This window comes from Jaculus jaculus, chromosome 14 (assembly GCF_020740685.1).
Source record: "Jaculus jaculus isolate mJacJac1 chromosome 14, mJacJac1.mat.Y.cur, whole genome shotgun sequence".
Taxonomy (NCBI): Eukaryota; Metazoa; Chordata; class Mammalia; order Rodentia; family Dipodidae; genus Jaculus; species Jaculus jaculus.
This window is the reverse complement of record NC_059115.1, coordinates 73,874,498-73,902,068: the sequence shown is the minus strand read 5'-3', so window position 1 is coordinate 73,902,068 and position 27,571 is coordinate 73,874,498. Positions and strand designations below refer to the sequence as shown.

At 45.6% G+C, this 27,571-nt stretch overlaps 1 protein-coding gene and 2 non-coding genes across 4 annotated transcripts; 2 read left to right on the top strand and 1 right to left on the bottom strand.

Annotated features, from left to right (window-relative positions):
• The first annotated feature begins 73 nt into the window (after positions 1–73).
• On the top strand, positions 74–27,188 carry Polr3g (RNA polymerase III subunit G). 2 transcript variants are annotated; one of them, XM_045133208.1, is made up of 8 exons: positions 74–136; positions 7,626–7,775; positions 10,334–10,463; positions 14,911–14,967; positions 15,964–16,014; positions 18,003–18,085; positions 20,139–20,285; positions 24,922–27,188. In XM_045133208.1, the coding sequence occupies exons 2-8, from the start codon at positions 7,659–7,661 to the stop codon at positions 25,006–25,008; spliced, it is 672 nt and encodes a 223-aa protein (XP_044989143.1). In that variant the 5' UTR covers positions 74–136; positions 7,626–7,658; the 3' UTR covers positions 25,009–27,188. The 2 variants fall into 2 exon arrangements, with proteins under 2 accessions (XP_044989143.1, XP_044989141.1); XM_045133206.1 differs by lacking the exon at positions 74–136 and adding an exon at positions 443–490.
• Positions 11,025–11,127, bottom strand: LOC123454901. The gene has a single exon (XR_006633555.1). It is a non-coding gene; the product is annotated as a U6 spliceosomal RNA (small nuclear RNA).
• On the top strand, positions 15,355–15,481 carry LOC123454958. Its single transcript, XR_006633597.1, has one exon. It is a non-coding gene; the product is annotated as a small nucleolar RNA SNORA54 (small nucleolar RNA).
• Positions 27,189–27,571: the final 383 nt, after the last annotated feature.

Genomic DNA, 27,571 nt, shown 5'->3' with positions numbered 1-27,571 from the left:
GGGAGGACGCGAACCGACGCCGCCCACCGCACCGGGCCGAGGCGGGGGAGCACGCGCACGAGCTGCCGCAGCGGAAACGCGATCGCCGCGCTCCCTGCGCGCCCCGAACGGGGAGGCGCGTTTCCTCTCCTCCGGGGTGCGTGGCTGGGGGTTGGGGGAGGTGGGGCGTCTGACTGACTGCAGAGGCCCCGCGAGCTCCTCCGCCTCCGCCTCGCCGCCACGCGCCCGCGGCAATGCGCACTCCGGGCCCGAGCAGAAAGGGCCGGGCGACTACGGAGCCTGCCAAGGGCTAAAAGAGCTCAGGGCGGGCGAGGGGGCGGGGCCCGCGAGGGGGGGAGTGGGCGGGGCCCGCGCCCGGCCGGGGCCGCGTGCAGGACGCTGCTCGGGAGCTGGGAGCCCCCCGCGCACGGCCCCGTTGCCGCCGCCGCCGCCGCCGCCGCGCACCTCGGCTGCACGCTTCTGCCCGGGGCGCTCTGGACTCGCGGAGCAGGTACCCGGGGGAGGGCCGCCGCGCCGGGGCCGGGGCCGGGGAGGGGGCCGGGAAGAGGCGCTCCAGGGGACACGTGGAGAAGGGAGTCGTGGGGGGCCTCGGGCGGAGGAAATCCTTGGAAGCGCCTCTGGATGCAGAGAGCTTTGGGGAGGTGGCCGTGCGTCCCCATCCGTCAGTCGCCTGCTGCATTCAAAAAGAGCTTTTTTTTTTTTGAAAGTCGTGGGCTTCCGCGGCGTCGGCTCTCCTCTCTCTGGGACTGTCCGCTGGGAGGTGGGAGAGAATCTTGAATTGCTCCGAACTGACTCTCAAGCAGACTTTGCAAACCCCGTGACTCTTGCTGAGGTCCCCGCGGGCGCTGGTCGAGGTCGCGGCTTGCTGCTGCCTTAAGAGTTGGCATCTTACCTGCAGAGCCGTGGGGAGGATGGTTGTAAATATGTCTTTCCAACAACATGAAATTTTATGACCCCCCCCCCTTCATATGTGGGGCTGGTTCTTCATTCCCCCGTTGGAAGAGTGATGAAAGTTGAGAACCGGGCGTGGTGGCGCACGCCTTTAATCCCAGCCCTCGGGAGGCAGAGGTAGGAGGATCCCCGTGAGTTCGAGGCCACCCTGAGACTCCGTAGTGAATTCCAGGTCAGCCTGGGCTAGAGTGAGACCCTACCTCGAAAAACCAAAAAAAAAGAAAAAGAAAAGAAAAGAAAGAAAAACAGGTTGGTAGAGAAGCTCAGCTAAGAAAAGGTGGAGCAGCTTGTGGGACTGGAAAAGTGGGTGGTGACTGGGTGCGGCCACTTAAATCACCCCAACTGTGAACGCCAAGTCCCCACTTGCTAGCTATTGATGCATCTCTAGACGATTCAAACATTCCCTTGAGAACTTGATTAACCTTCCTATTCAGCCAAGCAAGATTAAAAAGAGACCCAGGAGGCAGCGTTATGAAAGACAACTATGACAATAATGTCGCGTCTCCTGCTATGTCGAAGTGTGGAGGGGAGGTACTCTCTTCCCTTCCACTCTTTAAAGTTTTTTTTTTTTTTTTTGGTGGTGGGGGTGAAGATCTGGTTCCTCTGAGCAGATAGTTTGCTAATCTAATCTAAGTAGAGGTTATCCAGTTACTCTGTTTTGGTGCCAACCTTCGCCTCGGATTCCTGAGGTAGGTCATGTGTGAAGAACAGAAATACTAGAGGTGATGTCTGCACATCATTACTTGGAATATGAAGTGATCGGGAACAGTTCTGGCTACATCTTAGTCACAAATTCCCAAGGTAGATGATGTGTGAAGAGCAGAAATAGGGGAGATAATATCTACACATAATTACTTGACCATGAAGTGACCTAGAAGCACAGACTGGGTGCTGGATGGTTACAGATGGAAGCAGTGGTTCAGCTGTGACACTGGCATCGGCTTTAAAGGGGGCTGTCAGGATATTCCCTGCGGAGAAACACCGGCCCTCGTGGTCTGGGCAGTTTTCCTTAGGCAGGAGGGAACCACCTGGTGGAATGCAGTGGTGTCTCTCCTAAGCCATGCGGTCAGCAGTAGGTCACCCCATACCTGTTGGACTCTTGGCAGGCCTCAGAGGCTTTCACACTTACAGGTCCCCCCACATAGCCCTTTCCATGTCTCTGTGTGATTTCTTGCCCCCGTCTTTGTCTGGTTTATTCCCAACTACCAAGTTAGGGGAAACTTCTTTTAAGTACCCTTTCCAGATGGCACCTATGCTTGCTGCTTTACTTTCCACATCACCCGCCCTTCCCTGGTACTTTCTCTACAATACATTTTTCTCATTTCCCGCACTACGCGTTCACTGCCGTATTTCCATGTGTACGAGAAGACCTGACCCTCAGTAAGGTCTTGAATGGGTGGTGGAAGATACTCCCTTACTTCCTGTCTAGAGAGATGAATAAGAGCCAACACAAGTTACCTCGAGATTTTGAAAAGGGTCCCCAAGCTGGGCTTGGTGGCTCTCACCTCTAATCCCAGCGCCAGGGAGACTGAGGTAGGAGGTGCTGTTTGCCACCTGCTGTGGCAGAGGTGATGTCCGGCCTCTGCTCGTGCCATGCTGCCCCCTGCCATCACGAAGCTTCCCCTGGAGACCGCAGCCAGAATGAAAGCTTTCCTCTCTTCGGCTGCCTTTGAGGGGTGCTTTAACTCCGCCAAGAGAAGATCCATCCGTACAGCACTGATGCAGGAGAGAGCCATCGTGGAGTGACGCGGGCGCCTGGCTGGGGCAAGTTAGTGCCCGCTGAGCAGGAAGGTGACCCGATTCTGCTGCCTCCCCTGCTCCCGTCAGTTTGCCCATGTATTCACCGAGTTAAATGTGTAAGGAACCATCCAAGACATGAAGACACTACGTTTAAGTCTCTCGGAACAGTTTTTTTGAATGGAAACTTAGCATCCCAAAATAGACTGTACTTTGAAAAAAAGAAAAAAAGCCAAAAACACAAGTCCTAGTCAATTTCCGTGGTCAGGCAGGTTTGATAAACTTTACCTAGATTTGTTCTTAAGCCCTTTGATCTTGGTCATGCCTATTGGGCCTGCAGCTCTTCCTTCCCTCCTTCCTTTCTTCCTTCCTTCCTTCCCTGAGGTAGGGTCTTGCTCTAGCCCAGGCTGACCTGGAATTCACTAGTCTCAGGGTGGCCTCGAACTCACGGCAATCCTCTAGACCTCTGCCTCCCGAGTGCTGGGATTAAAGGTGTGCACTACCACACCTGGCTTGCCTGCAGCTGTTACAGTGGAGGTGTGAGCCTTCCTGCTCAGTAGATTTTTCGTACTTGAAAGACTGATTTTCTGTAGACTCAGCAAATGCTTAAGTGACTCAGCAATTGAAACAAAGCCATTTGGATATTCTCCCTCTTTTAATGTGGACAAATGGAAATGACCTCTTTTATTATTAAAATGAATTTCCTGAATGAACTTTGTTTTAAGGTAATTCAATAAGTAAATAGTGGATGAAAATGAATTTCTGGTGGAAGTCCAACCAACAAATAGAAAGAATGATAAAAATTTATAGAATTATTCTGTTCCCCAGCACCACCAAAAAAAAAAGCCAAAATGTACGTAACCATTTTGCAATCTGTAATGGAATAGTGGATGTAGACAATTAAGTGAAAACCAATTGGCACCCTGAACTACTTAATGCACACCAATAGCCACTAACCACTGATTACCAAGAGAGGGTCTTTATGTGCATCTCGGTAGGATGCAGTATGAAAAACAGAGCCTCTCTTTTAACATTCTTGCAAAAAAAAAAAAAAAATCAATCCAAAAACTAAGCAAGCTCCTAGTCTACCTGCTTAATGAAAATCCAGTAAATAGAGGAATATGGCAAACCTTATCTCAGGTATGCAATCTTCAAACCCAGAATATAGGGAAGTTGATGCTAATTTTAAATTGTGGTCTGCAAATTGTAGACTGCAGCATTAATATTTTAGGGAGAATTTGAGTCAGATTCTGCAAACAAACTGTAGGTGCATGCTCCACCTTGTGCATCTGGCTTACGGGGATCCTGAGGAATCGAATCTGGGTCCTTTGGCTTTTCAAGCAAGTGCCTTAAACACTAAGCCATCTGCATTTTGACAAGACGCTAAGTATTTGCACCTTGAAGTCAGAAAAGCAGGACAGTCATTTAGTCTCTTCCACAAACAAATAATAAGGGGGGAAAAGAAGGCGAGGGAGAGAAAGTTTGTAGGTAGAAGAAAATTTAAAAGACATGTTATTCAAATGTCATTTGTAGACCTTTTTTTTTTTTTTTTTTTTTTTTTTTTTAGTTTTTCAAGGTAGGGTCTCACTCTAGTCCAGGCTGATCTGGAATTCACTTCTCAGAGTAGCCTTGAACTCATGGTGATCCCCCTACCTTTGCCTCCCAAGTGCTGAGATTAAAGGTGTGTGTTACAACACCAGGCTTTTTTTTTTTTTATGTAGATTTTTTTTTTTTTTAAAGGTTACTTATTTATTTATTTGACAGAAAAAGGGAGAGAGAAAGAATGGGCATGCCAGGGCCTCCAGCCACTGCAAACGAACTCCAGACTCATGTGCCCCCTTGTGCATCTGGCTAACGTGGGTCCTAGGGAATCGAACCTGGATCTTATTGTCTTTGCAGGCAGATGCCTTAACCACTAAGCCATCCCTCCAGTCCTGTAGACTTTTTTTATCTTGAGAAAAATAACTCTAAATACTTTTAGATGATAGCTGAAAAATTTGGATACTGATTTATGTAGGATGAAAGTAAAGGATTATAACACTCTTAGTGTTTTCTTAAGTCCTTATCAGAATATACCTCATGAGTTTAAAATTATCTTCGTTGGACTGGGAGAGCATAACACAGGATTAGTCATATATTGATAAGTATGTAAGCTGAGTAGTAGGTAAGTCGAAGTTTATATACTGTTCCCCTACTTGTACATGATGTGTACAGTGTATGTACGAGAAAAGTAAGTGTAAGAGACATGGAGAGTTCAGTGATAGCCACAAGGATAATAAAGTCATCACTGAATGTTCAAGGAGGTACGTAGGAAAATTTAGAACTGTGAGGACATGTAAGGTTGAGTTTTTTCCACAAGATTACTTTTTTTTTTTTTATTTTCAATGTAGGGTCTCACTCTAGCCCAGGCTACCCTGGAATTCACTCTGTAGTCTCAGGGTGGCCTCAAACTCATGGCGATCCTCCTACCTCTGCCTCCCGAGTGCTGAGATTAAAGGCATGTGCCACCATGCCCAGTTTTAAGATTAACATATTATTTATATGTTTACAAGCCTTTTATTATCACTGCACTTATGAGTAATTTCAACACATAAGAGTGCTTTATTATTTATTTATTTATGCAGAGAATTTAACCCAGGAAGGCTGAATTTATAATATATAAAATTGTATTGTTACTAGTTATTAGAATTATCACATGCTATCAAGGCATGCTGCCCGAGTCATTCACAGAAAAGAGGAAATGGTATTTCATCATCATTGAACGATATTGACTATGTAATGGGCTTCCAAAGTCAAACCTTCTAACACAATCCAGTCCGAAAGAGATACTGGTCTGATACTTACATGCGGAGGCATGCCTCTAAGAAAATCTTAAAATCTTTGTTTTCCATAATTACACCATTATGTTCCTTTAAGAGCATACAACTTATATCACTTCAGCTCATAACGGGCCGCAGTCTCCCCAGCCGAAGGGCTCCGGGTAGCAGTCGTCGGCACCGGGTGGTGTGGCAGTCAGTCAGCCAGCACTGGGTGACGTGACAGTCAGTCAGCACTGGGTGGCGAGACAGTCGGTCAGTCAGCACCGGGTGGCGAGACAGTCGGTCAGTCAGCAGTGGGTGACGTGACAGTCAGTCAGTCAGCACTGGGTGGCGTGACAGTCAGTCAGCACCGGGTGGCGTGACAGTCGGTCAGTCAGCACCGGGTGGCGTGACAGTCGGTCAGTCAGCACCGGGTGACGTGACAGTCGGTCAGTCAGCACCGGGTGGCGAGACAGTCGGTCAGTCAGCACCGGGTGGCGTGACAGTCGGTCAGTCAGCACCGGGTGGCGTGACAGTCGGTCAGTCAGCACCGGGTGGCGTGACAGTCGGTCAGTCAGCACCGGGTGACGTGACAGTCGGTCAGTCAGCACCGGGTGGCGAGACAGTCGGTCAGTCAGCACCGGGTGGCGTGACAGTCGGTCAGTCAGCACCGGGTGGCGTGACAGTCGGTCAGTCAGCACCGGGTGGCGTGACTGTCGGTCAGTCAGCACCGGGTGGCGTGACTGTCGGTCAGTCAGCACCGGGTGGCGTGACGGTCGGTCAGTCAGCACCGGGTGGCGTGACGGTCGGTCAGTCAGCACCGGGTGGCGTGACGGTCGGTCAGTCAGCACCGGGTGGCGAGACAGTCGGTCAGTCAGCACCGGGTGGCGTGACAGTCAGCAGTGGGTGACGTGACAGTCAGTCAGTCAGCACTGGGTGGCGTGACAGCGCGCAGTCCATGGTTTCAGTCAAGTCCAGCATCCACCTACTTGGGTGTTGCCAGAAATACCTTGGATTCATTAAATGTTTGATTTTGAGTTATTTTTTTTCTTATTTTGCCTTTTGAGTTTTTGCCTGCGTGTGACGTCGTGTGTGGTGCATGCGCGCGTCTGTCCCTTGTGTCACCCTGTATGCCCGCCTGCGGCAGGCTCCCCGGCTACAGTGGCTGGTGTAGGATGTGGAAGAGCTCTCCATTGCTCTTGTTTCCAGCTGGAGTCTCTTTACTGATTCTGGAGCTTGCTGGGCTCTGGCAAGTCTTGGGTCACTGCTACCCTGTGGGGCTGGGGTTACAGGCGCCATGGCCACCCCCAGCAGTTTTATGCAGGATCTGGAGATTTGAACCCAGGCAGTCTCAGGCCCTCATGCTAGCCCAAGAAGTGCACGAAACCACCTAGCCATCTCTCCAGCCCTGATTTTGAATGAATTTTTTTTTCAATGTAGGTTCTCACTTAACTCTGTATACTCAGGATGGCCTCGAACTCACAGCAATCCTCCTATTTCTGCCTCCCAAGTGCTGGGATTAAAGGCATGCGACACCACGCCCGGCTTTGAATGAATTTTTGGTCATTGCACATATTCAGTAACATTTTAGTGCTGCTAATTGTTTAGCAACACCCACAGTTACGCAGCCTCAAAATGGGTTTGCAACGCAGAATCAGGGCAACCAGGGCTGGGTACAGTGGTGCGCATCTGTCATCCCAGCACCTGAGAGGCAGAGACAGGATCATGGCAAAATTGGTCGGTATGATAAGTAAGACTCTCTCTCCTTGGCCCTACATTTGTCCACTTTCTGTGTATATCCGAGGTCCTGTTACCACGCCACAGAGGGATGGGGAGAATGTCGCCTCCTGGCTGAGTGGTCGTTCAGGCAGTATCTCACCGGAGACCCAGGGTCAGCCCTCCTGGGCAGCTGGTGAAAGGGGTGCCTCACATTGTCATCTCACCTGCCGGGCATGGCTGGGCATGTTCATTTCAGCCACCAGCCATCACTTGTTTATTTTCTTTGTACATTTTTGCTTTCAAAAAGTATTTAAAATCAACCATGCCATGTGAGAGGAGGAGCTTTATATTTGGCTTTAAAATACTGGCTTCCTTTTCTGCATGATTCATTCAATGTTAACCTTTGACCATGTCTTTCAGTATTTGCCCATTTTTCTGCTGGACCGGGTTCGGATGGCTGGGAATAAAGGAAGAGGACGGGCTGCCTACACCTTTAATATCGAGGCCGTTGGTTTCAGCAGGGGGGAAAAGTTACCTGATGTGGCATTGAAGCCACCACCCCACTTTCCTGTAAGTACAGTGGCAGCAGAATTTTCAGTGTATTCCTTCATGATTTTAAACTCTTTTTTTTTTGGTTGGTTTGTTTTGAGGTAGGGTCTTGCTGTAGCTCAGACTGACCTGGAATTCACTATGGAGTCTCAGGGTGGCCTTGAACTCACAGCGATCCTCCTACCTCTGCCTCCCGAGTGCTGGGATTAAAGGCGTGCGCCACCACGCCCGGCACAGTTCTGCTTTTCAGTGTCAGTTTTAAATGTAAAACTTACCTTTCCAGATGTGATGGGCAGTGGTGTAACAGATGAAAAATCACAAATCATCAGCTACCCCTCCCTTGATGAATCTTTTTCACATTTCACATGAAGAAGTCCTTTATTGAGCATTTATGCCATTCAGCGACCCTGGGCAGATGTGTCCTTTGATCTGGATCCTCAGCTCTTCCTCTTCATAGTTTGCTGAAAATAAGTAACTCAGGCGTAAGCATAAGCACCAAGCACTCTCCATGCCTGAGATTCCTTCTAGACAGTGAGAACATTCACACCGAGACTTGTTTTCTTCTGGGAATACACCGACCTAGGACTAAACGGCTGTGCCTGCTGAGGCCTCCTCACGTCTCTCCAGACGCCCCGCCCCTCTCTTGCCCCTCCCCAGCTCTCCTGCCTCCTCCTTCAGCCCGCTTGCAGCAGTCTTTCCTCACGTCTTCGCGTGGATAACTGATTTTGCTCATGTCTCTGCTAAGGTGACGCGCAGCCCTTACCCTGTGCAGATTAGCCACCTCCGGTCATATACTCCCGTCACTTTCTCTGCTGTCTTGTTTTTGTATCAAGTTATCATGACCTGAAATTGATCTCACCTCACTGGCTTACCTGTTTCTTCCCCAGAATGTGAGTTCCCTGTGGATAGGGGCTTTGACCAGCTCATCGTATTGGCTGTTGTCTAACCGTGTAGGAGATACTCCATAAGTAATTTTGAATGACTGAGTACATTCTGAATCAAAAATAGAATAATCAAAGTCTTTAATGTGTATATCAGGAGCTCACTTTTTTATATGTATGTGTGTGTTTTTTGTTGTTGTTGTTTTTATGTTTTTCAAGGTAGGGTCTCGCTGTAGCCCAGGCTCACCTGGAGTTCACTCTGTAGTCTCAGGTTGGCCTCAAACTCACGGTGATCCTCCTACCTCAGCCTCCTGAGTTCTGGGATTAAAGGTGTGTGCCACTACGCCCGGCTTCATGTATATAATTTTTAAAAAATTGAAATATAACCTTGAACTCCTGTTTTACCCTTTACACAGTATAGGGGATTACCAAATATTCCCTTGTCAATTTCTTCACTATAACAGGGAGAAATGATGATACTTCAGAAGAGATAGTAGATTCAAATGCTGGGTCAATCCTGGGCATAGTAACTGCTTCCTAAACGATAACTGGGGTGTGGGGGGGTGGGTACATTTATGCTCCGGCAGTAGGCATCATCACCCCTAGTTGAAGTTAGCATGAACTAAAGCAACTGCTGTCATCTTTGTTTTTTAATTTATTGGTCTTTTTTTTAATAAAAGGGTTGCACGCATAGACCCCCTTCTTCCCCACCCCAATTCCACTGAGGACCTTTGGTGGGGTTGTTGGTGTTTGCTGTGGGAGACATGGTGTCTCAGGCTGTTCCCACCCACTCTGTGGCTGTTACAGTCTTTCTGCCCCCACTTTGATAATGCTCCCTGAGCCGTGGTGGGCAAGATAGAGATCTCATCTAGTGTTGCTTTCTCTGTAGACTCTGGATCTTGGTTTTTAAAAGTTTTATTTATTTATTTATTTATTTGACAGAAAAAGAGGGGGAGAGATAATGGGTGCAACAGGGCCTCCAGCCACTGCAAACAAACTCCAGATGTGTGCGCCCACTTGTGCATCTGGCTAACGTGGGTCCTGGGGTATTGAACCTGCATCCTTTGGCTTTGCAGGCAAGCGTCTTAACTGCTAAGCCATTCCTCCAGCCCTGGGTCTCAGTTTTTATGAGGTGTGAGTGATCACAGTGTCGGTCACCGTCTTGCAGGAGCTGGTTTTCAGGGTGGCTGTGAGAGCAGGACTTGTCTCACGACTTCCCCTATTAGGCCTTCTGGGCCCCGGCAGAGGAGGTGGAGGTGACCCATCTCCTGCGGACAGTCAGCTCTCTCTTCTAGATGTATTGATGTGTCCTTGCTCTTGCCTGTATTCTTCATCTGTAAAACAGAACAGATTCTGCTACGAAGAGTGAGAGCAGCTTGGATAGAGGGGGACGAGCCTAGTCATGAGAAAGATGCACTGATGTGTCTGCCCACCTTCTTAGTGGAGCTTCTCTCAGGAGGCTGCTGGTTTCCTGTCCGAGGGAACCTGGCTTGGTTCCCACAATAAGATCCTCCTTCCACAGCCTCCCAGTACTAGGATAAAAGGTGTGCGCCACTACAACCAGAACATCTTTTGACCCCTTTGTAAAATTTAGTGCTAATAAAATAGTTTTTCAGTAAAAGTGAAATTTTCTAAAATGTAAGTAAAAATATTAAAGTGCTTAATTTATCAAAACCACCTTTGTCTCAATTTCAACAGGATGTAGATTATAAACCAGTGCCACTGAAAGCAGGAGAAGGCGAGGAATACGTGCTGGCTTTGAAGCAGGAGCTGAGGGAGACAGTGAAAAGAATGCCTTATTTCATTGAAACACCCGAAGAAAAGCAAGGTATATACCGCACTCCTGGACCATGGGGTTTCATGTCAGCAGATGAAACAGCGTGTAAGCCCAAAGTAGGTGGTCCTTTAAGGCTGATTCATTTGACTCAGCTGTGATTATTAGTCACTTCAAAAATGATTTAACAGGGCTGGAGAGCTGGCTTAGTGGTTAGGGTGTTTGCCTGCAAAGCCTAAGGACCCAGGTTCACTTCCCCAGTCCCACTGTAAGCCAGATGCATGAGGTGGCACATGTGTCTGAAGTTTGTTTGCAGTGGCTGGACATCCTGACTCACCCATTTTCTCTCTCTCTCTATCTTCGTCTTTCTCCCCCTCTCTTTCTCTCTTGAATAAATAAAATAAAATGATTTAAGAGAAAAAGACTTTGAACTTTTTGATTATTTATTTATCTTGGATTTTTGAGGTAGGGTCTTGCTCTAGTCCAGGCTGACCTGGAATTCACTGTGTAGTGTCAGGCTGGCCTCGAACTCATAGTGATCCTCCTACCTCTGCCTCCCGAATGCAGGGATTGAAGGTGTGCGGCACCACGCCTGGCTAGACTATTTGTTTATTTTTAAATATGGAATGCCTCACAAATTTTTGTGTCATCCTGGCACAGGTGCCATGCTAATCTTCTATGTACCATTCCAGTTTTAGTATATGTGCTGCCAAAGCAGGCATGACACTTTATCTTTAAAAACACCTTCTGTCATATAAGTTGTGTATACCCAAATGGTGAAAAGTATGAAAACTAAAGTCAAACCTTTTAATAGGCAAATATTACCCATGCTGATGTCTAGAGAACAGCAATATTTAGTTCTATATTTTAAGCTTTTGTTTCTTCTCTTTACCAAATTGTTCATAAGAGTTTGAGTCTTCATTTCTTAACTCAGAAACATATTTAGCTTCTTTATATGTCCTTGTTATCCTTAGAAAATATGACTTTTAGTGACTCTTATTTCATTATTTCCCTGATACTACATTTAAGATTGTTCCATGTTTTTATGTATGTGTTGCTGTAATTACTGCAAGTCAACATAAATTTTTAATGCATTTTTCTTGATTATTTACAACTTAAGTTGAAAGGCTTAAAAGCCTTGATTTTTAGTTTATTGTTATTTATATAGTGGTATATAAAAGAAAGTATGTATCTATTCCTAACGCTAAGAGCAGAGGAAAAATTATAGTTAGAGATGTTCAACAGCCTCAGATGGGAAATGAGAAGTGTTTTGAAAGTGAACCCACTCCTGAGTAGTTGTTTAGATCAACAGAACTATATTGATTTTTGAAATTATAAAATCGATATCATCTTTGAGTTCTGAAAACAGCATCATTAAAACATGAGGACGACGTAGAGTGTTCCATTAGTATGGAAAATGGCTCCCATTTCCCCCTCTCTCTGAGGCTTACAAGTGTTGTCGAAAGGAAGTCTTCATATGGTTTTCTTACGTATGTTTATAGGAACCATGTTGGGCAAGTTCATTTAGGTTTCAAAACCTATCTATTTGAAATTACATAATGGTTTCAATGAGATAGTTTACTTGAAAAAAGTGAAAATTTCAAATTTTGTCATTGTTATGTTGCATGATTCCCCAGTACCCATGCAAAGTCAGATGTGCAAGGTACTGGGGAATTGAACCCGGGCAGGCCGACTTTGCAAGCAAGTTCCTTTAGCCACTGAACCACCTCTCCAGCCCTAAAAAAAAAGGCATGTTTAACAGGATGCATACATTCATATGAGTGTGTGTGTGTGTGTGTGTGTGTGTGTGTACGTATATACACACACACACACTCCATCTACAGCAATATGGTCCGGGAGCCTCAGAACATACTTGAAACCACAGGTGGTGTCTCACTGTAACTGAGCATTATCTGTGGCTATGCTGGGCAAAGGGACAAGCCATGTTCCAAGTAGGATGTAGCAAAACTCAGATTTTGCCATTCTAATGAGAGGCATGCAATTTAAAACATGAATTATTTACAAGATTTGTCAGTACATTGACACCATGGATTAAAACTGTGGATTAAAAGGACTATTTTAGAGCTGGAGGGATGGCTTAGCGGTTAAGGTATTTGCCTGCAAAGCCAAAGGGCCCAGGTTCAATTCCCCAGAACCCAGGCTAGCCAGGTGCACAAGGGCGGGGGGGGGGGGGGCGCACACGTCTGGAGTTCATTTGCAGTGGCTGGAGGCTCTAGCGTGCCCATTCTCTCTGTGTCAAATAAATAGATAAATAAAAATAAAAACATTGAAAAGGACTGCTTTACATACACATACATGAACACATTTTGTATAATATATACTTACATTGTCAGTAATAAGTCTTTTTTTGGTTTTTCAAGGTAGGGTCTTGCTCTAGCCCAGTCTGGTCTTGAACTCACAGTAGTCCTCCTGCCTCTGCCTCCTGCGTACTGGGATTAGAGGCGTGTGCCACCGTGCCCGGCAGTCAGTGAAATTTAACTGCACGAGGGAACTATATTTCAGATAGAGTATGACTTGGCTGCAGCTTCACAAGATTCCCCCATTGCTGACCATCTGTGTGCTTTAGGAACGAGTCACAGGGATGCGTCAGAAGAATGTCGCACTGCAGACTGAGAGTTGCGGTGGGCATCTATCTATCTCCAAGCCTTCCTGCAGGCTCAGGACTCTGATCGGTCACAGAGGAAATACGGTATTTTTAGGCAATAAATCTTAGTAATTCACGATGGGAATGTGAAATCTTGTTTGCTAGCATAACATGTTGCTACTGGTGTTTCTGAAAGAGGTGGATCTCAGCTCAGAGGTGGGTTTAGCTCAAGAACTAGGGTGCCAGATTGCCAGTGGCCCCAAAACCCTGCCGGTCAGACCCCGCAACTGCTCTGTCTGGAGGCGTTGGAAGAATGAAGCTCACAGACAAGGAAGATACACCCCTGAGCTACTTGCGCAGTTTATTTTTTTATTTATTTATTTTTTGTTTATTTATTTGAGAGCGACAGACAGAGAGAGAAAGAGGCAGAGAGAGAGAGAGAGGAGAGTGGGCACGCCAGGGCCTGCAGCCACTGCAAACAAACTCCAGATTCATGCGCCCTCTTGTGCATCTGGCTAATGTGGGTCCTGGGGAATTGAACCTTGAACTGGGGTCCTTAGGCTTCACAGGCAAGCGCTTAACCGCTAAGCCTCCTCTCCAGCCCACATGCACAGTTTTAAAGGAGAAACTCTATTTCAGAGAGAAAGCAAGTTCAGAGAAAAAGCATATTGTAGAAGCCAGGCGTGGTGGCGCACGCCTTCAATCCCAGCACACACAAAGCAGGGGTAGGAGGATTGCCGTGAGTTTGAGGCCACCCTGAGACTACATAGTGAGTTCCAGGTCAGCCTGGGCTAGTGTGAAACCCTACCTCGAAAAACTGGGGGTGTGGGGAGAGGGGAAAAATAAAAGTGTATTGTAAAGCGGAAGCAAACCTTATTGTTTGGAAGAAGCAGAGAGAAGAGCTCTCCTATTGGAAAGTTCTTTTCAAGAGGAACCCAAAGACAGGTTTCCCATGAACACTGAAGGAGGCAAAAAAAGAGCTCTCTGCAGCAGGGAGGGGTTTAGACAGTGGATTGTCAAGGAGTTTTTTTTTTTAGTCTTGGAGTTCATATGGGTTTTTGGCTAGAGAAATAAGTTTTTCTTTGGAAGCACTGGGCTGAGGGATGGAGAAATGAAGTTCTGGCCAGCCATGAGTTGGTCACTGCTTCCTGCTCGTCTTGGTGAGTGGACCAGGGTTGGGGGCTTGGGAAGGGCTCAGCACCCGTCTACAAGCCTTTCAAGAGAGAAGCAAAGTGGAATCAAGAACAAGAAAACAAAGGGCCTTCATGGGAGCTAGGCAAAACAAACAAACAAAAAAAAAAACAACCCTCAGTGTGATCCTGTTTTTTAATGATTTTTTTTTTGTACCAAGATTTATTTTTTGTGCTTTGTAAATGGACAAATGCAGCAGGTAAAACCAAAAAGAGATAATGTTGGGAATTATAATTAGTTCCTATTCAAAACTGAAAATGTTTTGCAAGTGTAGAGCAAAAGAGGTGATTGGGCCATTGCGGTGGTTTGATTCAGGTGTCTCCCATAAACTTGGATGTGCTGAATGCTAGGTTCCCAGCTGAATGTAGGAAATGGCATACTTTTTTTTGCTGCTGTTGTTTATTTTTATTTATTTATTTGAGAGAGAGAGACAGAGGATGGGCCTCCAGCCACTGCGAATGAACTCGATGTGTGCGCCCCCTTGTGCATCTGGCTATTGTGGGTCCTGGGGAATCAAGGCTCGAACCATGGTCCTTGGGCTTCACAGGCAAGTGCCTAACTACTAAGCCATCGCTCCAGCCCCAAAACTGCTTACTTTTGAAACAAGAGACGTTATCTAATGGTTTAAATTACTTTAAAAAATACTTAAAATTTCCAGTTGATTTTAATGTTTCTGAAAATGCTTTATTCTTTTTTTCCCCCTAGATATTGAAAGGTATAGCAAAAGATATATGAAGGTGTACAAAGACGAATGGATGCCAGGTATTATTACAAAGCTGACCATATTAAAATACCTTCTAAAGACTATCTTCCCGACCCCATGTATTTTGAGATAAGTTTTCTATTTTTACCATAGGAAAACTTGAGTCTGGGTGATTTCCACCGTGTAATTAATTAGTAATAAGTGTCATTTGGAATGTAAACAAAATATTTGTAATTTTTTTTTATTTGCAAGGAGAAACGGAGGGAGGAAGAGAGAATAGGTACACCAGGGCCTCCTGCCACTGCAGACAAATTCCAGATGCACGTGCCACTTTGTGCATCTGGCTTTACGTGGGCACTGGGGAATGCAACCCAGGCTGTCAGGCTTTTCATGCAAGCACCGTAACTGCCGAACCATCTCTCCAGCCCTGAAGAAAGTATTTGTGTGCACACTGCTTGTAACCCGTTGGCCTTGCCATGGCTAGTGGGTTCCTTTCCAGTGCCACAGCATTTCCAGTGCCACACACATGACCCACTGGCTGGAGGCTTTTAGTATCGGGCCTTGGAGACATGCTGTGGAAAAAGAAAAAGATTTTTATACAATAACAAGAAAGTGGTGAAGTATTATTGTGGACATTCTTAAAGTATATTTCAAAAAATTAAAATATGGCCTCCCACAAAACCTTTTGAGTTTCCCAGTTTCATTAGCCACAGTTACAACTTTAAATTTTTTCTTTTGTTCTGTTTTGCTTTTTTTGTTTGTTTTTGAGGACAGAGCTCATTCTAGCTCAGGCTGATCTGGAACTCACTCTGTTGCCCAGGCTTCAGATTCATGGTAATTCTGTTAGCCTCCTGAGTGCTGGGATTAAAGGTGTGAGCTACTACACCTGGTCTACCTCTTTTATCTGTAATCCTAAAAAGCACTTAACTTTGCTTCTCAGTGATTTGTAGAGGGTTTTTGTTTGTTTGGATATGTTGGTCTTGATAAATAAATGCAGAGCCACTGATTTCTCGAGAAAAACTGACATTGTGAATTTTTCTTCTTTGTACACATAGATTGGAGAATACTTCCAAGAGAGTTGATGCCAAAGAAAAAATGCAAAAAAGGTATAGTGACAACATAATAGTAATCAATTGTAAAGTTGAATTAATTCAGTGTTCTGTTTCCTTTTTGTCAAAGTAGGACTGGCATTTTCAATATTTTACTGGAACTTGGCAGCTGTTGTATTGGGCTTGGGGGTTGTTGAGTTGTCTGTTCCTTAATTGTGGAAATTTGATGTGCTGGGAAAGGCTTCTGTTACGCAGATCTTACTCGGACAACTGCAGAATTTTTCGTTACTGTAGTGGCCAGAGGCTGAAGGTCACACATGCCCAATGGTCAGGTAACATGAAAGTCAGAAGATCCTGTGTAGTTTTGGTTTTAGGTGTGTGGCATCAGTGTTATGCAGCAATATTTATTGCACTCTTGGCTATAGGAGGGCAGAGGAAGTGAACCATCTCTGAGTGTGTTGGTTTTGTGTGGGCAAAGGGCACTGATGCAGGAGCCCCAAGTGAGCGCAGGGACCATTTGGTGTAAACAGCCAGTTGTCACTCCTCCAGTTACGGGTCACGTTCTGCAACCTAATAGCCCCTTCTTCATCCTAACTCCTGAGCAGAATTGCACGTTGCTGGACTGCATTGTGTCACTAAGGAATTTCTAGGTATCTAGTTTGATTTTGGAAAATAGCCATATTACTTCCTGACCGTAGTGGGGAAGCTTTATAGCATATGAGAATTGTTTGATGATTGACTGTCAGGCTTAATATGGGAAATAATTCTCTATTTCTTGCTATTTTAGTTTTATTTCTTTTTGTTTGTTTGTTTGTTTGTTTGTTTTTTCTGAGGTAGGGTCTCACTCTGGCCCAGGCTGACCTGGAATTCACTATGGAGTCTCAGGGTGGCCTCGAACTCATGGTGATCCTCCTACCTCTGCCTCCCGAGTGCTGGGACTAAAGGCATACGCCACCACGCCCGGCTTTTTTTGCTATTTTATAATAGCCTCAAGGTGCAATATTTTTGATATGGGTAAAAAATTATGTTTATTAATGCTTTTAAAACGTTAACTTTCAATTATATGACGTATTCAGTATACTCACTTTAGTTTTTTGTTCGGTCTGTCATTTGTGTATTTTGGGGGGGCAGGGTCTCACCCTAGCCCAAGCTGACCTGGATCTCCTGAAGCCCACATTGGCCGGAGCTCACTGCATTTCTACCTTAGCATCCCCAGAGGGGATTTAAAGATGCCTGCTAGCGCCTTTAATCCCAGCACTCAAGAGGCAGAGGTAGGAGGATCACCGTGAGTTTGAGGCCACTCTTAGACTCCATAGTGAATTCCAGGTCAGCCTGGGCCAGAGTGAGACCTTACCTCAAGGACAAAAAAGAAACAAAAAAAGATGCAGGCTACCTGGGCGTGGTGGCACACACCTTTGATCCCAGCACTCGGGAGGCAGAAGTAGGAGGATCACCATGAGTTCAAGGCCACCCTGAGACTCCATAGTGAATTCCAGGTCAGCCTGAGCTAAAATGAGACCCTACCTCGAAACTCTCCTCCCCGCCAAAAAAAAGAGAGAGAGACACGTGCTACCATGTGCAGCCAGTGGCTCCATCTAAATGTTGCCTCAAGTGATAGTTCTTTGAAACTTTGAGTGCGATCTCTATTTTATCCCCTTGACTTAACTCGTAACCCTGGCTCAGGTCAAGATGAAGTGCACCAGTCAGTGAGCAGCAAGCCCATGCCGCAAGGTTTGCAGGCGCCTGCACTGGCTCTCCCGCACCGCCCCGGGGCCAGCATGGTAGTCGCCCCTCAGATGTTACCTGGCAGCACAGACCCTCAGGACTTCTGTGTAGCCAGTCTTAACGAATGCCTTATGAAGTGAGTAGCACGTGTTTATTGGAATTCGGGGACCTGTGATGACTCATTTCAGGGAAGAATATTCATGTACTCAGAACACCGTGTGACTGTTGGTATGACCAACCGTTGCGCTAGACAGGGTCTGGAGTATGGTCACGGTCACTGTCATGGAAACGTCTGTTAACAAGTGATGGTTTTATTTCAGCAAATCCAAAAGCCAGTAAGACGAAAGGCATAGGCAAAGGCAATTCACTCACTAACACTGCGGATGTGCTGAAAAAAATCGAGGTAATATTTTCTTTTTCAAAAAGTAATCTTATTTGCAAGCAGAGAGAGAGAATGAGAGTGGGTGTGCCAGGGCCTCTAGCCACTGCAGGCAGACTCAAGGCACATGCGCCCCTTTGGGCCCCTGGCTGTGTGTAGGTACTGGGGAACTGAGCTCAGGTTGTTAGGGTTCACAGGCATGCGACGTAACTGCTGAGTCGTCCCTCCAGCCTGAGGTGCTCTTCATCTTCCTGTAATAGTGAACCAAAGAAACAGACCGTGATTCCTCCTTGAGTGTTCTCCTTTCTGTCTTTCAAACTCCTGTTTTTAATAGTGTGGATTTGGCTCAAGAAAGGGAGCGCAGCACATGAGGTTACCAGGAGCTTCTGAACTTGGTTGGCTGAGAGCTGTACGCCTCCTTCCTGTCCTTGGCCCTAAATCTGACCATCTGCCTCGCCATCTCTCAGGCTTTCTTCCCTGCTGACTCCCTACTTCCCCTTATATTTGAATTTTTCAGGGCAGAAGAACCATGAGAAACAACTAAAACGTGGTTGTATAAAAAAAAATCTCATTTGCCCTCCTCGTGGCATATATGTATTTAAAAAAATTAATTGGCGGGCTGGAGAGATGGCTTAGCGGTTAAGCGCTTGCCTGTGAAGCCTAAGGACCCCGGTTCGAGGCTCGGTTCCCCAGGTCCCACGTTAGCCAGATGCACGAGGGGGCGCATGCGTCTGGAGTTCGTTTGCAGAGGCTGGAAGCCCTGGCGCGCCCATTCTCTCTCTCTCCCTCAACCTGTCTTTCTCTCTGTGTCTGTCTCTCTCAAATAAATAAATAAATAAATAATTTTAAAAAATTAAAAAAATTAAAAAAAATTAATTGGCAATTTACATTATTTTTAACAATATATTTATTTATTTGAGAGAGAGAGAGAGCACACACCAGGGCCTCCAGCCACTGCAAACAAACTCTAGGTACATGTGCCCCTTGTGCATCTGGCTCAAGTGGGTCCTGGAGAATCGAACCGGGATCCTTTGGCTTTGCAGTCAAATGCCTTAACCACTAAGCCATCTCTCCAGCCCCAGCAGTTTACATTATTGAATATAATGGAATTTGGTCATACTCCTCTCCCAGTAACTTCTTTCATCCCCTTTCCACAAACTCATTCACGTGACACACTCCTTTTCTGTTTTGGTTGCTTTTCTTGTGCATGCCTCCATCATGGGGAAGTCTCGATGAGCTTAATATCTTTATGGTAATGGTCGTGACAGCTGCTATCGGGTCATTAGGTGATGGCCAGGAAGTCTGAAGAGAGTATCCCAAAGTATTCCTACCCTCTGGATCTTTCTGTCCCCTCTTTGGCAATATTCCCTGTGCCTTGGAGGGCATGTATATATATTTTAATCCCCTACCCCCTGTGTATGCTAGTGCAGTAACTTCAAGTAGGTCAGTAGAACCTTCCAGCAATCAGAGCTTTTCTGTTTCTCTCCTTGGTCTGCTCTCAGAATTATCTCAGAGATAATTGGTGTTCTGGTCTGTAACTTGAATTTTCATGCCCATCTTCCTTCCCAGCCTTCCATAGATATTGTGAAGCAGAATTCCTGAGAAAGGGAAGGGACAGAATGGATGGCGTGCAACAGGAGAGCTTATTCCCAAGGACAGCGTTAATATTTCAGCAGTCTAATAAACTGAAACAGAGACATGAGGTGTCGCCATTATACTCTCTCTCTTAATGTTAAAGGGAGAACAAATTTGCATTCTGAAAGTTCTCTGTAAACTGAATCCTGTGGAATATTTTAGGAGGTAGGACGACAGTCTTAAGAATAAAGCATTGTGCGTCGAAGTGATCAGCTCAGTGTCACCTGAGACCCAAGTGCAGAGCAGCAAGTTGAAGAGACGCAAGAGCAGTGGGAGGGTCACGCATTCTCCCTGCTCTGAGGAAACCTGGGGTTTCTGAGGGGGCACCCTGGGAGTGGCGTTAATGTGGGGTTAGAGGAAGGTGATCTGTCACATTTTCTCTTAGGATGTCAGCCAGTGTCTGGTGGACTCCCTATAAATCAGTGAAACTCACTTGTTTCAGGAATTGGAAAAAAGAGGTGATGGCGACAAATCCGATGAAGAAAATGAAGAGAAAGAAGGAAGCAAAGAGAACAATAAAGACAGCGGCGAGGACGAGGATGAGGATGCTGCGGACCAGGAGGAATATGATGAAGAAGAGCAAGAGGAGGTAAGGTGTGTCGGGGAGGAGAAGGCAGCAGCTGACTGTGAGGCTTTGCTAGTAGAAGCCAGGTACTGGGCAGGCAGCTTACGTGGACACGGGTGATTCCCGGTGGCCCTGCCGGCAGGCCAAGGCGGGAAGACGGTCTGAGGGGCTCTAGGAGAGGGAGAGAGAAGTACCCATGAACAGCGTAGTGGTGGACGGCCACACGGCCAGGAATCTGGTTGGAATAAGTGTGATTCAGATTTGTTGACGTAAAATTTTAAGTCAGCAATTAAGGAAATTGAAGGTGTGGTGATATGGGCCTGGAAGGAGTCCCTGTGTGGTTCAGATTCCAAAGTGCACATGGGCATGATCAGAGAGCAGGCTCAGATTTCTGGTTTTCAGAAACATGGTCCATTTCAAAAGCGGAGATGAGTCAAGGCATTTTGGAGCAGGGAGGCTTTGTTGCGTAGCCGCTCGGGGCTCCGTAGCCGCTTCCCATGGTGTGCGTGGCAGAGTTTCTTCTTCAGCCTGGCCTCTGTCCTCGCTCCATCTCCACCCCCACGCCATCTGAGCCTTTTCCACTCCTGAAAGTTGAGCTAGCTAATCTTTATTGCATATTTTAAATATTGTGTTTACTTATTTGAGAGAGAGAAGGAGATGCACATAGAGATAGGAAGATAGAGAATGGGCATGGCTTCTAGCCAATGCAGACAAACTCCAGACACGTGCAGCATCATTTGCATCTGGCTTATGTGGGTCCTGGGTAATTGAACCTGAGTCCTTTGGCTTTGCAGGCAAGCGCCTTAACCTCTAAGCCATCTAAGCCATCTCTCTAGCCCTATTATAGATTTTAAATATTTTGCCTTAAAATTTGTTTCTTTCAGAATTTGTATTGCTATAAAGGAAGAGGTATGGACATCTGTTTCCAAATGGCTAGCTAGCTACTAATCTCAGCAATTAAATAATCTACCTTTTTTGTTATTTTTATCAGCTGTTAGATTCCTATATTCTGTGTAGATACAGTTTTGGCGTTTGTTTCCTGTGGAACAATACCCAGCTCTTCCAAGTAATAGAAATTCTGACCGCTGAGGCATGTTTTCCCTGCTTTGCTCCTTTGCCCAGTTTTCTTGGGGATTCTTCCAGCCCTCATATGTAAATTTTAAGTCATACTAAATTAAACACATCTCATTGCTCCCAATTTTGCAGATCACTTATTCCCTGTCAGTACTTTTTTTTTTTTTTTTTTAGTGTTATATTATTTATTTATTTGAAAGAGGGAAAGAGGCAGAGAGAGAGAGAAAGAGAGAATGGGCACACCAGGGCCATCAGACACTGCAGACGAACTTCAGACACATGCACCACCATGTACATCTGCTTATGTGGGTACGGGGGAATTGAACCTGGGTCCTTTGGCTTTGTAGACAAGCGTCTTAACCGCTAAGCCATCTCTCCAGCCCGCTACTTCTGATCCCCAATTCTGCTTTCTTGGCTCTGTCCTAATTCTTTCTCTGAGCTGCGTCACTTTTTGCTCATCCTGTTTTTGTCCTTCGCGTCCTGGAGACCAGCCTCACCCCCCCCCCCCCAGCACTGCCTAGTGAGCACTGCCGGGGAGTGCCAGGCTCTGCCCACACAGCCACGCCAGCCGGCTTACTGGTCTTACTGGCTCATCCTTCCTGTCTCCTCCAGCCATGGGCTTTCTTCAGACTTTTCAACTGATATTCGCTCTTTTTAATTTTATTCCTTTCCTACCTTTTCTTTCACTCTTGGCAGATGCTAACACTTTCATAAAGAAAATGAAGCCCCTGAAAGGGGACCTTCTTAATTTCATGTTTTTGCCCTTCAGACTCCTTTTTTTGTTTTCTTTTTCTTATTCAATATAGGAAATTCCTTCTATCTAAAGTTGGGGCTTTCTCTGTTGCTTCCAGCATCTTTCTTTATATGCTTTTTCCGCTCAGGAATTAAACGGTGTTCCTCTCCCGTTGTGGAGTGAGCCCGCGCGCCCTTGCACTCAGCGCGCTCGCTGGCGCAGCAAGTCCCGGTGCGCGGCGCTCTTCCAGCTGCCGCCGCGTGGGTCGCAGAGGGCAGAGTCGCCGGCTGGCACTACCTTCACCTGGCTTTGCTGCAGCCCCGAGCACTTTTGCAAAACCTGTGGCAGCTCTCTCCAAACACCAATTCCTGTACTTGAACAATTTGAGGCAATTAGAGGCACCCACTACTGCATGTCAGGCACTGTGATAAGTCCCCTCTTTTTCTTTTCTTGCACCTTTTTTTTTTTTAATTTTTTTGGTTTATTTTTATTTATTTATTTGAGAGCAACAGACAGAGAACGAGGCAGAGAGAGAGAGAGAGAGAGAGAGAGAGAGAGAGAATGGGCGCGCCAGGGCCTCCAGCCACTGCAGACGACTTCCAGATGCGTGCGCTCCCTTGTGCATCTGGCTAACGTGGGTCCTGGGGAATCGAGCCTCGAACCGGGGTCCTTAGGCTTTACAGGCAAGCACTTAACCGCTAAGCCATCTCTCCAGCCCTTTTCTTGCACCTTTTAATGGTGTTTTGTGTTCTCTTCTATTTTTATTTATTTTATTTTATTTTATTTTTTTTCTGAGTATCAGTATACTTCACAGTTCCACCCGTGGTCTATTTTCTGTCTCTGATCTCCCCGTGTGGTTCCATCTTTGTCCACAGTTACTTCATATTGACTAAGAACCCCCTTCTTTTTCATCCAGCATATAATAACTGTACACTGGAGTGTGAGGATAAGGGATAGTACTCATGAACAACGGCGCACAGATCTGGAATGCTTTTACAAAGTCCACTTAGTCGAGTCTAGAACATAATGTGTTTAAATTAAGAATGCTGCTCGCCGGGCGTGGTGGCGCACGCCTTTAATCCCAGCACTCGGGAGGCAGAGGTAGGAGGATTGCCATGAGTTCAAGGCCACCCTGAGATGACAGAGTTAATTCCAGGTCAGCCTGGACCAGAGTGAGACCCTACCTCGAAAAACAAAACAAAAAAAAACAAAAAAAAAAAAGAATGCTTCTCAATAAAAAAAAAAGCAGGCTCGCTGAAGGCTCACTCTGCTGCTGCTCTTTCCTCCTGCTGTGGCAGCGATGAGCAGCCTCTGCTCACGCCGCGGCCCCCCTGCCGTCTGGGAGCTTCGCCTCCAACGTGGGCCAGCGTGAACACTCTGCTCCCAGCACACACACCCCCTCTCTAGCTGCTGGGAAGCAGACGTGTGGCTTGGGATGAACTGAACTGGCTAGACTAAGCCAGTCCAAACAGAACCTGTGAATTCTTGTGCAGCCCACAGACCTTATCTAGTTGTGAATGGAATGCGGAGATTGTCAAGGATGAACTTTGCCCCTGAGGTACTGGTTCAAATCCTGCCTGTACCTGAGAGGAGTTTCCAATCCAGTCCAGAGATCACACTCCATTATGCTTGACAGCTGGAAGAGGAATATAGTCACATGGAAACAACTGCCTCAGGCCAAAACAAGTGGAAGTTTCTGTTATCTGAGAAACTCTCTTGCCCAGATACCAGGCTTTACCCCTGTGGGAATGGATGGTCCCATCAGAGCCTACGGTGGTTCCTTGTGTGGGGGACACGAGTGAGGAAGGAACGCAGGGCCTGCTTGCTATGGGGTGGGCGTGGAGGACCTCAGTGTAGAGCCTGCAGGCAGGCCAAGGGTGCTCAGCCTCAAGCCTTAGCCCGCTTGCTTCAGGTGTACCTCTCATCTCCCTTCCATTCTACACCCCCGAGCCAGTGTCCTGCAGCTCCTGGACGCCACAGGACCCCATGCCCAGGGCCGGAGCGATCGGTATACGTCCCTGTTTGTAAATGCCCAGGACATACAACACATGTATTTATAGCACATGGACCCTAATGAGTTTGCTAGCGTTACTTTCATAGTTTTCCTTGTTCCTCCCTCAATCTAGAAATATATTTTTTAATGATGAAATTAATAAAATAAAAAAAATGATCTTAAAAAATAGCACCAAGATTTAGTACTTAATGAACTCTGAAAGCATTGTACCAGAGAGGGTTTAAATTAGTCAATATATATATATCATTAAAAAAGCAAAAGTAAAAAAAAAAAGAAACATACTCTGATAGAAAAATAAAGCTGAGTGAGGAATAAAAAGAGTTTGAATAAAGGCCTTCTAAATTTAAGTTGATCCTTTTTTGGTTTTTTTTTTTGCATTCTTTATTTATTTATTTTTCTCAATTTTTATTAACATCTTCCATGATTTTAAAAAATATCCCATGGTAATACCCTCCCTCCCTCCCCCACTTTCCCCTTTGAAATTCCATTCTCCATCATATCCCCTCCCCGTTGTTCTTATTAATTACAAATTGTAGTAACTTACCCATTGACTGAAGGATTTGATAAACATTTTGTTTTGAGAAGTAAAGTGAACCAGGTTATCTATGTAATACTTACTTGTCAAACTAAGGAATAAAAGATTTTTTCTTACTAATGTTTGGAATACTTGTTAAAAAAAAAAAAAAAACTACGGTTCAGTTTATAGTCCAGAACCATTAAAGCTGTCAGTGTGAGCAGTTTCTGCAAGTACCTGCTTCAAGATTCACCCATTTTCCTTAAAGGGAATAGTCTGCGATGTATTTTTTAAATAATGCTGAGGCATCTGCCTTCTCACTTAGGAAAATGACTACATCAATTCGTACTTTGAGGACGGAGACGATTTTGGCGCCAACAGTGACGACAACATGGATGAAGCCACCTACTAGCCTGCGGTTGTTCGGAGGACGCGGAATCGGCTCCTAGCGCCGGGAGGGAGTGGTTTGATTCATGATGAGGGATGAGTAGATCCTTTGTGTTCCTGTGTCTTGTTAATACTGTTCTTTGGGAGCGGGTTTCACACTAGCCCAGGCTGACCTGGAACTCACTCTGCAGCCCAAGCTGGCCTCACATTCATGGCAGTCCTCCTACCTCAGCCTCCCGAGTGCTGGCATTAAAGGCGTGCAACTCCACACCAGGCTTGTTCTTGCTTTGCTTGACAAAAATACTTGTCAGAATATTCAGAACACTTAAAGTTTACATCCCTGTGACCTTATAGTCTCTGACATTCCTTCTGAACTTAACCTCTGCCATCTCTCTTCTGTGTGCTAGTGAGGTTGAAAGGCACTCTGCTTTTGTTTTTTTTGTATTATTTGAATTTGAATGTGCCTAAAGAATTGTAGCATCTCCTAACCTACGTATTCATACTTGAAAAGAGCTCATTCTTGTTTAACTGCTGATCTTTTGTAAAACACCTACTAGTCCCAGTGGATTTCTATAGTATCGCACGTGGAGCACTTTAAAAACAAACTTGAAAATTGTTTCTAGTATGTTCTAAACTACTATTACATTAGGACCACATACACCTGCCTACAAGCTCAGCCTTATGAGACTATAGCGGTTTGGTGATGGAAACCGTGCAGAGGGAGAAATAGTGACCCAGATTAAATAAATGCCATGCGTCCATCTCAGCCAGAGCAAAAGCTCTCAGGTGGGGTGATGATTGTAAATCCTTGACTCTGTGGATAGCTTCGTACACTATATGATTGAATGATCCCATTGCAATAAGCTTGACAACTTCAAATACTTGGGCTTCTGAAAAATTAGAATGGGACACTCTTTAACTTTGTAACTTACCCTAGTGTGGAAGAAGTTCTGGTTGTATAAACTTTGTGGCAGAATGATGTGTGTGCCAATGTGGAGAACTGTCATGACCTCTGGCATGTTTCAAGAGACTCATAAGGTGTACTGTCCATTACATAATTATGCAGAATGAACTCAGGTCACCTTGAAATTAAGATTGAGCTTTCTTAACCTTACAGGCTACCTCTCCTGCCACTGGATATCTTGGGGAGAAAATACTTAGAAAACTCAGGCTTCAAAAACTTTAAAATGCCAAAGAATTTCATATAAATTGATATGTATTTCAAAACTGATGTATGAAAATTACCTGCCAAAAGGATGAAAGTTTACTGTTCGCCTCTAAGGGGATTTATCAGCTATTATCCTTGAACCTGAGAATTGAGAGCCCTTTATATTATCAGTATGGAAGTAACCTTGAAACTGAGCTTAAGATTCTGTGCCTTAGTTTCTCCCCTTGCAAACAAATTCCTACAAAAGTGGTTTAAGCACTAACCATATATATATATTTGTGTGTGTGTGTATAATCTTACCTTATGAAAACAATCACTTGTTGAATTTGGTTCTTGCCTTCTAAACAAAGTTATTGAAAACAGCTGTGAGGAACAAATCCTGTCCTGATTGGATTTGCCCATCTTGTATCTTTGGGGAAAAGTGGAGAGCATTGATGTTGCCTGGTGAGGTTTTGTAACATGAACATCAGTCAGAAAAGAGTACTTGGGATGGCAACACTTGGAGTGGGTGTCAGAGCCCACCGAGGCAGTGAACGCATGCGGCTGTGCTGAAGAGCTTATCAAAAACTTGTAAAAGCTGCAACCATTACAAACCTCACTTGCAGTTTTCAGTATAGCAGCAAATCATGTAGCTGCTTGGGAGTGATGAAGAGGTGCTTTCTTCTCTCTCCTTTGGTACCAGAGCCGGGTGTTCAGTCCATAGATGTTTTCTCATCCTCATACTTGCTGTGTGGCTGCTCGGCGGGTGGGCAGCTGCTGCGCTGTGTCTTCACTGCCCAGTCCTGGCGGCCTCTTTCAAGCACGCTTCCTCCCCCACCCACCCGTGTGAAATATCATTTTACAATTTGAAGTATACTGTTTTTGAGGACGGGATTTTGTAAGTTGCTTCCCATCAGAAATCTTGTTTTTCTAGATTAAGGTCTGAGTCTGAAGGTAAGCATTATTTTGCAGATATTTTTTAAGCTTACTGGTAAAATGTCTTTAAAATTAAAATTACGACAAATGTAACTGGTTGCTGCGATGCTTATTTTTCTGTATTTGCTTACACATTAAAATCTTACAAAAACAAGTATTTGGCTTTGTTTACATGTTTTTACTTGAGAGAGAGGATGGGCATGTCAGGACCTCTTGCTGCTTCAAGTTAACTCCAGACACTAACGCCACCTTGCACATCTGTCTGGCTTACATAGGTGCTGGGGCATTGAAGCTGGGCTGGAAGGCTTTGCAAGCAAGGATCTTTAACTGCTGAGCCATCTCCCCAGACCTGGTCTTGGTTTAATATTAAAATACTGAGTAGAGATGCCTGTATCAAATACTGTTGGAACAAATCTCTACCATAAACAAAATTGTAGGTTTGCGATTCAGAAAACCCTGTGGAGCAAGTGAGATGGTTCAGTTGGTAAAGTTCTACGCACAAAAG